The sequence below is a fragment of the Phyllobates terribilis genome, unplaced genomic scaffold, assembly GCF_046119375.1.
Source record: "Phyllobates terribilis strain yellow unplaced genomic scaffold, ASM4611937v1 Scaffold_12__6_contigs__length_324123572, whole genome shotgun sequence".
Lineage (NCBI taxonomy): Eukaryota > Metazoa > Chordata > Amphibia > Anura > Dendrobatidae > Phyllobates > Phyllobates terribilis.
In genome coordinates this window covers 295,645,041-295,658,286 of record NW_027362772.1, presented here as the reverse complement: position 1 = coordinate 295,658,286, position 13,246 = coordinate 295,645,041, and the positions used below count along the sequence as shown (strand labels likewise).

Genomic DNA, 13,246 nt, shown 5'->3' with positions numbered 1-13,246 from the left:
GAGGACTCTTCCCAAGTGTGTCTGGTCAGTAAGTGAAACAACCTACATTTCTGTGCCTGAGGGATAATACCTCTGTGTGCCTGAGAGAAGCTGCAGCTCATGGTCTATGGTTAACCTGAGCAACGGTTCCCCCAGGATTCCAAAGAATTCATGGAACCAGTTTTGCCCCTATCTGAATCTAGTGGCATGCATGTAACATGATCCCTAATGGGTTAAACATTATTTTTCTTGCTTTTGTTATATTTTGATCGCATGATTCTATAAATGAAGAGAAGAACTCATGATATGTTAAGTAAATATACGCCTTGCTAATATACTTCGTAAATAGATTTCTTGTGATGATATAAAGACATTGAGCTCCGGGGTAGAAGCAGTCACCCTGCCTGTGATAGAAGATTGGACGATGGATTCCAACACCTACAAGCGCTACCATGAAGATGACTTTGATTCCAGGCAACATTTGGAGAGTTACGTGTCAGATAACCCTGATACGGTCTCTAAAGAGGATTCCTTGATATTTCCCATTGAGAATCTTACAAAAACTTTTACAGAGGGTATGTATCCTAATTATTCTGTGTAGATGGTTTCAACTAAACAGATTTCATAAAAGCTCGGATAACATCCTATTGATAAGAATGAGCGCTGTGTGATGCTTAAAGAAGCACTTCAGCATCATTGCTCCCAACTTTCACAGAAGGGTAAGAGGGACAAAACATGTTCACTGTGGCAATTCTTTTACGAACCCCTAACCACATCCCTAGACACACCAATTTGCCATTTATTTCTACCCTTATAGAAGAGATATCGGGGGCATTGTGGCTGCAAAGGACATGCATGACTTAGACCCAAATCTGGGGCTATTTTGCTGCTTCTGGGGCGGTTGGGAGCTATTGATTTACTTTTATTGTTAATTCGTTAATATTTGTAGCAGCCGTTCATTTTTACATAAGTTTCACTATATTAGGACTCTCTTGTCTATGAGACAAGCCGTAGTTTGTTTTAAATGGGTATTCCCGTCTCCAAGATCCTATCCCAATATGTAGTAGGTGTAATAATAATAATATTAGCAAATACCTCCAATTAGAAATGTAGTATATTTTTTCTGATTCGCTATCTATTTCCTCATGTGCAGGCAATACAGGACCTTAGGTATCCATGGTTACGTCCACTGATAAAGTCACAGTTAGTTAGCTAGTTGCTAATGGTCGTAACCATGGATACCTAAGGTCCTGCAATGCCTGCAATGAGGTAAGAGATAGCGAATCAAAAATACTATACTATATTTCTAATTGGAGATATTTTCTAATATTATTATTATTACACCTACTACATATTGGGATAGGATCTTGGAGATGGGAATACCCCTTTAAGTGCCATTTTGCAAAATATGTTTGAGTTCTGCTTCATGTATATATAAATATAATGTCCACTGAGCCCCCACACAAACAGTAATAATGACCATTGAGTCCCTCCACATATACTATGAATGAGACCCTGAGACCCCCACAAAAAAGTAATAGTGCACTGGAAAACTGTAAAACAAAAATAAAGTAACAAAAACAAAAAAATACAAATAAATACAGCCCCCATCTCTAAATGTTCTTCTTCTTTATAGGCACATTGTATTGGCATAATCAGATTTGTGACGAGCGAATATGTTCGAAAAACGATCGCAAGTTTCAATTTTGGCACTAATATGGCACATTCTGATTCATGATCGGAAACATAAGCATTTTTTCTTAAAATCGGCAAAAATCTGTAAAATTCAGTGAAAAAGTGCGGTAAAATAATTGCGTTGCAACTAAAGTATTTTTAACACTTTGGCTTGCATAATGGTGGTGTATGATGAGTGGGGGGATGTGTTTGATGAGGAAGGGGCTGGGAAGAGCTCACAGGAGCTCAGAGCAGCGGCATGCTTGTAATTTTTTTTTCTCCTAACCTTATATTTCCAAATAGCGGCTGGCCAATCAGGGCGCAGGAAGCATCCACAATGTACAGACACAAGGGCTTGTGCCATTGGCTATTGAAATCACATGTCTCTCTCTATATAAAGAGCGGACAGGTTGTGTTATTCCCATTTTGTGTTTAAAGCAGGTAACAGAGGCTGCTGCTGACGGTGCTCCTGCACTGAGAGATTTTAGCTAGTTAGATAGGCGGTTGCTTCTAAGTCAGATAGTTTAGGTAACTAGTGTCCTGTGTGGTTGTGAAATCGACCTTCCAGCAGATTTTTTTACTTGTACCATTACTGAGGTCCAGACAAAGACAACAGGGCACATGTCATAGAACTCTGTTGTGCACTGCTTCTATTGTTCTCCATGCACGAGGACACCTTTAGAAATCTATTTTTTCCGGTTGCTAACATGATACAGCAAGCCATAGTAGCCCACCTTGTCATTTTGTGGGGGTGAAATTCAGCTGTGTGCAGACTGAGTAAAAAAAATCTTTTTATTCAGTTGCTAACAAGAGTAAAATATTATTTTTTTTACTGTGAGAAACGTCATACAGTATGCCATATGTCACCTTGTCATTTTATGGTGTTAAAGTTCAGCTGTGTGCAGACTGAGTAAAAAAAAACTATTTTTTTCAGTTGCTAACAAGAGTAAAACTATTTTTTTTTCTGTGAGAAACGTGATACAGTATGCCATATGTCACTTTGTCAATTTGTGGCGCTGAAATTAAGCTGTATGCAGAGTAAAAAAAATCTATTTTTTCTGTGATAAACATGATTCATCAGGCTAGATCTGAGTTTGAAATTGTTTGAAGAATATCTTGTCATATCGGCGACAAGCACGGCATCCTTAGCCACAACTGTGGCAGTGACCAGCATCGGTCACGGGTCTGCAGCTCACAGAGGCAGCAAAGGTTGCCTAGCCTTGGCCTTATTCGATATCGCAAAGGATGAGCCAACTCAGGTTATCTGCTAACTTTGCAAGAAAACACTCAGTAGAGGGAAAAAGAGCAATAATTTGACAACTACACCTTCACATGCATTATCAACATGCTTTACACTGGCAATCTCACTGCGATAAAATTATTATTATTATTATTTATTATAGCGCCATTTATTCCATGGCGCTTTACATATGATAAGGATATACATAGCAAAAACATTTACATAATCTTAACAAAACGAGTCAGCGACTGGTACAGGAGGAGCGAGGACCCTGCCCGCGAGGGCTTAAAGTCTACAATGGATGGGTGAGGATACAGTAGGTGGGGGTAGAGGAGGTCATGCAGTAATGTGGTGGAGCGGTGGTTACTGCAGGTTGTAGGCTTGTCGGAAGAGGAAGGTGTTCAGGTTTCTTTTGAAGGCTTCCATGATAGGCGAGATTCTGATGTGTTGGGGTAGAGAGTTCCAGAGTAGGGGGGATGCACGGGAGAAATCTTGTATGCGATTGTGGGAAGAGGAGATAAGAGGGGAGTAGAGAAGGAGATCTTGTGAGGATTGGAGGTTGCGTGCAGGTAAGTACAGGGAGACTAGGTCACAGATGTATGGAGGAGACAGGTTGTGGACGGCTTTGTATGCCATGGTTAGGGTTTTGAACTGGAGTTTCTGGGCAATGGGGAGCCAGTGAAGGGATTGACAGAGGGGAGAGGCCAGGGAATAGCGGGGGGACAGGTGGATTAGTCGAGCAGCAGAGTTTAGGATAGATTGGAGGGGCACAAGAGTGTTGGAAGGGAGGCCACAGAGCAGGAGGTTGCAGTAGTCAAGGTGGGAGATGATGAGGGCATGCACTAGGGTTTGTGCAGAGTCTTTGCTGAGGAATGCACGGATCCGGGAGATGTTTTTGAGTTGGAGTCGGCAGGAAGTGGAAAGGGCTTGGATGTGTGGTTTGAAGGAGAGATCAGAGTCCAGGGTTACCCCAAGGCAGCGAGCTTGTGGGACAGGGGAGAGTGAACAGCCATTGACATTGATGGATAGGTCAGATGGGGGATAAGAATGAGAGGGTGGAAAGATGATGAACTCTGTTTTATCCATGTTGAGTTTTAGAAATCTGGCAGAGAAGAAGGATGAGATGGCGAACAGACATTGTGGGATTTTGGGTAGTAGGGAGGAGATATCGGGTACAGAGAGGTAGATCTGTGTGTCATCAGCATAGAGGTGATACTGAAAGCCGTGAGACTCTATGAGCTGTCCCAGGCCAAAGGTGTAGAAGGAGAAGAACAAAGGTCCTAGAACTGAACCTTGGGGGACGCCGACAGATAGGGGGCGAGATGAGGAGGTGGTGCGTGAGTGGGAGACGCTGAATGTCCTGTCTGTTAAGTATGAAGAGATCCAAGATAGGGCCAAGTCCGTGATGCCAAGAGATGAGAGAATCTGTAGTAAGAGGGAATGGTCCACTGTGTCAAAGGCAGATGACAGGTCCAGAAGGAGGAGGATTGAGTAGTGTCGCTTGGATTTGGCAGTTAGTAGGTCGTTGGTGACTTTGGTCAGGGCAGTTTCAGTCCAGTGATGCGGTCGGAAGCCAGATTGTAGGCGGTCGAAGAGGAAACAGGAGGAGAGGTGGGAGGACAGTTCAAGGTGGACATGTTGTTCTAGTAGTTTTGAGGCAAAGGGGAGAAGTGATATGAGGCGGTAGCTAGTCAGAGAGGATGGGTCAAGGGAGGGCTTTTTGAGGATGGGTGTGATTGCGGCATGTTTGAAACATGAGGGGAAGACACCGGTTGTTAGAGACAGGTTGAAGAGGTGGGTTAGGGTTGGGATGAAGACTGTGGTAAGGTTAGGGATGAGGTGGGATGGGATTGGGTCAAGTTCACAGGTGGTGAGGTGTGGTTTGGAGAGTAAAGAGGAGACTTGACCTTCTGTAATTGTGGAAAAGTGGGGTTTGGAGGAGGAAGGTTGAGTAGATATGAGGAGGGGTTGTGCGGACTTTAGGCAAAATCTTTGTCTGATGGTGTCAATCTTCTGCTTGAAGAATGAGGCAAAGTCTTCAGCTGAGATGAGAGAAGAGGGAGGAGGTGCTGAGGGACGAAGGAGAGAATTGAAAGTGTTAAATAGCTGTTTAGGGTTGTGAGACGGAGGTTATGAGAGATGAGAAGTAGGTTTGTTTTGCTGTAGTGAGTGCGGACTTGAAAATAGTGAGGGATTGTTTGAATGCGATGAAGTGCTCAATGGAGTGAGACCTTTTCCATCTCCGCTCCGCAACCCTGGAGGCCCGTCGCAGTTCTTTAGTAAGTTTGGTGTGTCAGGGTTACCTATTGATTGTGCGAGGTTTGGTATGTGTGAGAGGGGCAATCGTGTCGAGAGGTGCAGCTATTGTGGTGTTATATGAAGCGGCAGCAACATCTGCATTGTGTAATGAGTTTATGTCTGTAAGAGGGAGAAGGGATTCAGAGAGTGAGTGTAGGTCAAGGTGTTTGAGGTTTCTGCGAGCGTGTGTAAGTTTGTGGAGTGGGGATTGTGCACCTGGAGAGGAGAGGGTAGAGAATGTGAGGAGGTTAAGGTCAGAGAGAGGGAGAGGTGAGTTAGAGAGGTTAGATAGGGAACAGAGGCGGGTGAAGATGAGGTCTAGTGTGTGGCCATCTTTATGAGTAGCTGCAGAAGACCATTGAGAAAGGCCGAAGGAGGAAGTGAGGGATAGGAACTTAGAGACAGACGAGTGGGAAGTGTCAATAGGGATGTTGAAGTCGCCCATTATGATATTGGGGATGTCAGCAGAGAGGAAGTGAAGCAGCCAGGTGGTGAAGTGGTCTAAGAAAGTGGTGGCTAGCCCTGGGGGTCAGTAAATGACGGCCAGTTGGAGGTCAGAGGGGGAATAGATGCGCACACAGTGCACCTCAAAAGAGGGGAGTGTAACGGAGGGTGGCAGTGATATTTGGGTGAAAGCGCAGTTATCTGACATGAGAATACCTATGCCTCCGCCATGTTTGCTGATGGGGCGGGGTGTGTGGGAAAGATGGAATCCGCCATATGAAAGTGCAGCTGGAGAGGCTGTGTCAGAGGGGGTGAGCCAGGTTTCAGTGATGGCGAGGAAGGAAAGTTTGTTAGTAATGAAAAGGTCGTGGATGTAGGAAAGTTTGTTGCAGATGGAGCGAGCGTTCCATAGAGCTCCTGTTAGTGCAACTGAGGTAGTGGGGATTAGTTGGATGGGTATGAGGTTAGAAGGGTTGCGACAGTTTGTGGAAGGTCATGGATAGGAGGTAGAAGTAACTGTGGGGATATGACGAGGAGGACCAGGATTTGGAGAGATATCTCCAGCAGTGAGGAGGAGCAGAGAAAGTGTTAGCAGGTGGGAGCAAGAGAGAACATGAGGTGGCTGTCTGTGTTTGGAGATCCAGGATTGAATGTTGAGGAATAATTCGGAGGAGGAGGTGAGATGAATGGGGAGGATGGAGGGAGAGATGAACAGTTCCTTACTAGGAGTAGGGATTTGAGGAGTTACTAGAAAGTGGAGGACTATAGAGGAAATAGTGAAAGCTAACAGAAACATAGTTAAAAGAGAGTGAGTGGTCAAAGTGTGGGTTACCTGACTCCTGTCCTGACTAACTGCCTCTGAAATAACTGCCACTTATCTCCGAAGCCACTTTGCACAGGAAAACGCATGCACAACCCAGCACGTGTTCACTAGAGCTGAGCGGTGTTCGACTAGAACTGTTCGCCAATCTCAAATTCGAGCTGTTTTGGGCGGTGTTCGAGTTGTTCGACGAACCCGAACGATTTGCAAAAAATTCGGCTGTTCGAGGTTATGTTCGATAACTGTTCGTGCACCAAAAGCGTGTCCTGCATGTCTGGCGCTATTTAGAGCACAAATCATGCAGGGATTGTCTGCCACTCACTGTAATGCCACAGCCATGGTGGCTGTGGCATTACAGTGATTGCCCAAATCGATGGGAACAGTGCTCACAGTGAAACATGAAAAGCCGGCAATTCAGCAGCGGCATACACCGGTACCCGACAATTTAGAGCCGAAAGAATAGAGCTTCACACATAGATTAGATAGATAGAAACATGTCAGTCACATATATAAGAAGTACAGTGACAGTGTTGATTACTGTACTTGTCATTTAGTGTAAGGATTTATTTAAAAAAATATTAGTGTTTTCATGCACCGTCTCTTTAAAAAAGCCGGCCGGCAATTCAGCAGCGGTACCCGACAATTTAGAATAGAAGGAACAGAGAATCACACATAGATTAGATAGATAGAAACATGTCAGTCACATATATATGAAGTACAGTGACAGTGTTGATTACTGTACTTGTTATTTAGTGTTAAAATAAAGGATTTCTTTAAAAAAAAATTGGCGTGGGGTTCCCCATAATTTTAGGCTCTAGCGGAGGTTAAGCAGACAGCTGGGGCAGATGTTTGAAGCCTGTTGAAGGGGTAAAACCCACGGAGCTTCCCAGGCTACTAATATTAGCCCCCAGCTGAATACCTAGCCTTTACTAGCTATTAAAATGGGGGACCCCCCCAAAAAAATGACGTGGGGTCCCCCCTAATTTAATAGCTAGCAAAGGCTAGGCAGACAGCTGGGGGCTGACATTAATAGCCCAGGAAGGGTGCCATGAATATTGGCCCCCTCCCAGGCTAGAAACACCAGCCGTCAGTCGCCCCAGAAATGGCGCATCCATAGGATGCGCCAATTCTGGCACTTAGCCTCGCTCTTCCCACTGCCCTGTAGTGGTGGCAGTGGGGTAATAGGGCTGGGGTTGATGTCAGCTTATAATGCCAGCTGACATCAAGCCCAGGTTAGTAATGGAGAGGCGTCTATAAGACACCCCCATTACTAACCCCATAGTCAAAGTTACAAAAAAAACACAAACACCCAGAATAAAGTCCTTTAATTGAAATAAAGACACAATTCTTTATTGTTCTAAATTAAACAATGCTTACCATCACGCCCATTCCAGTTGAAGCCAACGAACCCCTGCAATAAAAGAAAAATAATAAAGCAACATCATCCATACGTTTCCTATGGATGCGCCATTTCTGGGGCGGCTGACGGCTGGTGTTTCTAGCCTGGGAGGGGGCCAATATTCATGGCACCCTTCCTGGGCTATTAATTTCAGCCCCCAGCTGTGTGCCTAGCCTTTGCTAGCTATTAAAATAGGGGGGACCCCACGTCATTTTTTGGGGGGGTCCCCCATTTTAATAGCTAGTAAAGGCTAGGTATTCAGCTGGGGGCTGATATTAGTAGCCTGGGAAGCTCCATGGGTATTACCCCTTTCCCAGGCTTCAAACATCTGCCCCAGCCGTCTGCTTAACCTCCGCTAGAGCCTAAAATTACGCGGAACCCCACGCCAATTTTTTTTTTAATAAATCCTTTATTTTAACACTAAATGACAAGTACAGTAACCAACACTATCACTGTACTTCTTATATATGTGACTGACATGTTTCTATCTATCTAATCTATTTGTGATGCTCTATCTTTCTGTTCTAAATTGTCAGGTGCCGCTGCTGAATTGCCGGCCGGCTTTTTTAAAGAGACGGTGCATGAAAACACTATTATTTTTTTAAATAAATCCTTTAACACTAAATGACAAGTACAGTAACCAACACTGTCACTGTGCTTCTTATATGTGTGACTGAAATGTTTCTATCTATCTAATCTATGTGTGATGCTCTATTCCTTCTTGTCTAAATTGTCGGGTACCGGTGCATGCCGCTGCTGAATTGCCGGCTGGCTTTTTTAAAGAGAGTGTCTTCTGAGCAGTTTGTCAGCTTTTGGACACCTTTGAAGGTGTTTTCTATGTGTTTCTATGTGTTTTTGTTTGCCTGCCATTGGTTTTAACGGTGTTCGACGGTGTTCTAAGGTGTTCGACGAACAGTTCGACGAACAGTTCGACGAACAATTCATCGAACATCCCGGTGCTCGACGAACCGAACCGAACCCGAACACTACGGAGGTGGCTCAACACTAGTGTTCACCCCTTAAGGAGCTTCTAAATATATAGGGCACACTAAACCATCAGGTGAGGGGCATTGTGGTAGCTGCTTGTGGCTAAATTAGCAGCTGCTCATCTCACCAGGAGATGGCTGGGTGATCAAAGACAGAGCTAGGACTCTGTAGGCTCAGCAGAGCCTACAGAGTCCAAGCGGACCTGCTGACCTCAACAACCATCAGCCGCCCCATCAACCGCATCAGCTGCTTCTTCCTACTCCTCTGTTACCATGCCAAGTATTGTAACGCAGGTATCTGACCACAGAACCTTCGGTTGTTTACACGTTCCAGTCAGGCTGAGTGAGAGCCTGTCAGCTGTAATGGAAGCGGACATATCTGCTGTTTTTGACCTATCTCAGAAAACGAGCACACCACAACTTTATCAATCCATCATAACATCTCTGACTGCACCTCACTCATGGTCCAACAGTTTGTCCAGTTCACCGTACTCCGCTCTCTCTTAGCACTGCAGTCAGTCCTTGGTTCTGCAGTTATGGTCACGTAAAAGATTGTTTCCGCCTACTCATGAACTTAGCTTGAACTCCACCATCTAAAATCTGTTGGCCATGGAAATGGTGTGTCAGGCCCTATTTTTTTTTCAATTTTAAGACTCCTGGTTGGGTCTACATATGCTGGGTTGGCTGTAGTAGTAGAGGTGTCGGTCCCCATTATAATAGTTATAATTTATTGAAATTAATTCTTTGGTGCAGATATTGTCCTCCACACAGGGGTACACATGATAAAATTGAAATTTGTTTTCTTACTACTGTGGTATATAAAGCACGCTACATCTCATCTTTTAATTCTTTGGTTCAGATATTGTTGTCATAGGGGTACACATGATAAAATTGAAATTGGTTTTCTTTCAACCATGGTATATAAAGCAGGCTATATTCCATCTTTTAATTCTTTGGTGCAAAAATTGTTCTCCATACAGGGGACAAAAATACTTTCTTCTGTTACTAACATGATACAGTAGGGGAGATCTCAGTTTGAAATTGTTTGGAGCATATTCCCTATGTTATTCAGGCCTCATCCACACTAAAAAAAATTATTTCTTCTGTTACTAACGTCATACAGTAGGGAACATCTAGTTTGAAATTGTTCGGAGCATGTCTCCTATGTTCTACAGGCCTCACCTTTTAATTCAGATGAATCGGCCTCATCTACACTAAAAACAATATTTCTTTTGATACTAACGTCATAAAGCAGGCCAGATGTCAGTTTCAAATTTGTGGGTACTGATATTGTTCTCCACACTGGGGTACATATGATTAAATCGGAATTGGTTTTCTTATTACTGTCGTATATAAAGCAGGCTGTTATGCTGGTGTGTCCTTTAATAAAATAAAATAAAACTTAAATGACACGTCGGGGTCCACCGGACTGCAGAGGAGCTGCAGCAGCTGAGTCCAGAGGAATGTTCAGCTAAGCACAGAGAAAGAAATAAACTAGTGTGTTAAGTGCACACACAAGTAATAACTAAACAAGGTACAGTGCTGGGAGTTAGCAACACTCCAGAAACAAAACGAATAAACTTCTGCACTGCAAGACACCGCTGTGCAGAGCAGGAAGGATTTGGCAGCATGAAACACCCGAGCACTAGATGGCGGCGTATAGAGCTGCAGATAGGTGAAGGCCAGGAAAGGCTTGGAACCTAAGTTCCTAAAGACGAGGAGGATCTCTGCAGCACCCAACACATGGGTGTAAAAGCGGCATTGTGACCACACATACAATGGCGGACCCTGGAATGCTGGATCGGTAGCAAGGATGCCTCCGTGGCGTGGACACCAATCGGTGAACCGACACGGTAGAGCATGCTGCTCACAGCATTCCCCTAGCCCTAATTAATGGCTAGAATGACTAGAGAGCTTTCAGCAGGAACCCTTGACAACGACTCTCACACACTTCATTTACTGCCAGAGACCTCACCCCAGGTTAGAAAGAGATAGACTAGGCACCGGGGCGGAGCCCACGGAGCCCTTAAATACACTAGAAACAGCCCCAGCCCCCCAAGACAACAAACCACGCTGTACCAAACAGCAGGGGGCGTGGCTTAGTGACACATGACCGCAATTGGGCGTGGCTCAGCGGCACATGATCAGAAACGCAGAAACCACACTTAGAATCCCTAGAAAGGAACCTAAATGCTGGCAATTACTGACCAGCAGGAAAGGGCCTGGCCGGACGTCGCGAGAAAGCCCTTCTCCTGTGTACCAGCCTAACACATGCTACATCTCATCTTTTAATTTTTTGGTGCAGATATTGTTCTTCACACAGGGGAACACATGATAAAATCGAAATTGGTTTTATCAGTACCGTGGTATATAAAGCAGGCTACATTTCATCTTTTAATTCTTTGGTGCTGATATTGTTCTTCATACAGGGGTACACATTGGTGATGATGAGTGAGCACTAAATATGCTCAACTTAGTGGTTAAGTCGTTTTTCACAACCTACCCAGATCTGCCAGAGAGACTTGTGAAAGTATGTCGCATGTGTGTCCATTTCAGAAAGTCACTTACAGCTTCCAACACACTGGCAGTGCTTCAGCAGCTTTTGCAGCTTCCAGCTCACCGACTGGTGTGCGATGTCACCACATGTTGAAAATCAAAGTTGCAGATGTTGGGGAGGATTTGTGAGCAGCAGAGGGCAGTTGTTGAGTATTAGCTTCAGCACGCCCATCAGCATTCGGTCCAGCCTCCGCACATAATAGCTGATGAGTGGGCATGGATGTCTGACATCTATGCCATCCTCCAAAACATTGAGGACTCCACCAAGATGGTGGGCATTTATGATGCCATAATTAGCGTTACCATCTCACTTCTCTGTCTACTGAAATGCTCGTTGCTCACAGTTAAAGAGGAGGCCTTGCAGGCGGAGAAAGGAACTATACAGGGTGATGCTACACAGCCCAGTCTCATCTCAATGCGGATTAGGTGATAATAAGGAGGATGAGGACGATGAAGACGAGAACATGGACATTCTTCCTGTTGGTGAGGACAGGGAAGTATTGTCTGTCTTGGAAGTCTTGATACCCCTCTTTCAGTCTGTAGGAAAGATGTATGAGTTTTGCTTAATGATGACCTCCAGTGGCCTAAACCACAGTTTTGCTTATGCACGTTATTTCTCAAAACGCATTGCAGATCAAGCCATTGCCCAACCCTGTAGTCATGAAGTTCAAGGCATAAAGAAAGATCTTTGTGTGTCAAAGCACGACAGAAAAGTGTGAGCTGTTGTTGGACAGGCTGCCATTGCTTATGGAACAAGCTGCATTAGAGGACTTCCTGGGAGAAATTACAGCTGGAGTAGATGCGGTTTCCCTCTATGCCAGTCCTTTCACCGAGCTAAAGAATATGACTGTGGTGAAATACAACTCTCACTGAGAAGTAGTGTCAGACTGAAAAACATTGGGCCCACCTGAGCATTTGATTCTGAGGGACCACCTTTCTCCCCTACTCAAGAGCCCCATAGCAGCTGCAAGATTTGCAGTATGAACTTTCATGAAGGATAAGCCAAGGCCCACCAGAGGATTCTTCAATTCTCTGGTGGGCTCGTCCAACCCTGCCGAGAAGCAGCTCTGGCTAAGAAAAGTCTGTGTGACGGTTCCCAGACACTCTATGGCTGCTTTTTTAATGTGGACTGGCTCCAGCAATCTATAAGAGTTAAGATCTGCAATATGATACCTTGGCAAAGCCCAATTCTAACAATAATAATAACCTTTTTTTTTATATAGCACCAACATATTTCACAGCACTTTACAATTCAGACAATTTACAGACATTATCGGCACTGTACCCATTGGGGCTCACAATCTACATTCCCTATCAGTACACTTTTGGAGTGTGGTAGGGAACTGGAGAACCCTGGGGAAACTCACGCAAACACGAGGAGAGCATACAACTCCTTGCAGATGTTGTCTTTGGTGGGATTTGAACCCAGGACCCCAGTGCTGCAAGGCTACACTACTAAACACTGAGCCGCTGTGCTGCTTTCTCTGTTTTCCCTCTGATATATAACAAACAGGTCATGCTGGAGATACTTGCACCTACTGCCACTCAGTGTGTTCAGCTCCTTTGTGAGAAACTAATTGTCATGGGTGTGTCAGAAGTGACAGACAGTCGACCTTCAGTTGGTTGAAGGAGATCTCTACGTTTGGCATTACAGACACCTTCTTAGAGGCTGTCTCTAGGACCCAGAGGATACCTTCCTCTGGCTAATTAACACCCTGGCCTGGGTGTATAAATTCCTGTTGTGTGTCAGAGGGAGGTGCAGGCGATATTCATTCCTCCTTGTGAAGGCTTAAGCAAGAGCAGTACTTCTTCCTCTCTGGTGCTAGAAAACGTGTGTGCATATGTCTGGA

At 44.7% G+C, this 13,246-nt stretch overlaps 1 protein-coding gene across 1 annotated transcript in view; it reads left to right on the top strand.

The window, feature by feature from the left end:
- The first annotated feature begins 343 nt into the window (after positions 1-343).
- The window catches only part of LOC141172732 (nicotinamide N-methyltransferase-like), a 110,973-nt gene continuing 98,070 nt past the window's right edge, over positions 344-13,246 (top strand). Inside the window, exon 1 of the mRNA XM_073657203.1 lies at positions 344-554. Coding sequence (XP_073513304.1) covers positions 404-554 — 151 coding nt within the window. The 5' untranslated portion in view covers positions 344-403. The remainder of the gene's footprint in view (positions 555-13,246) is intronic.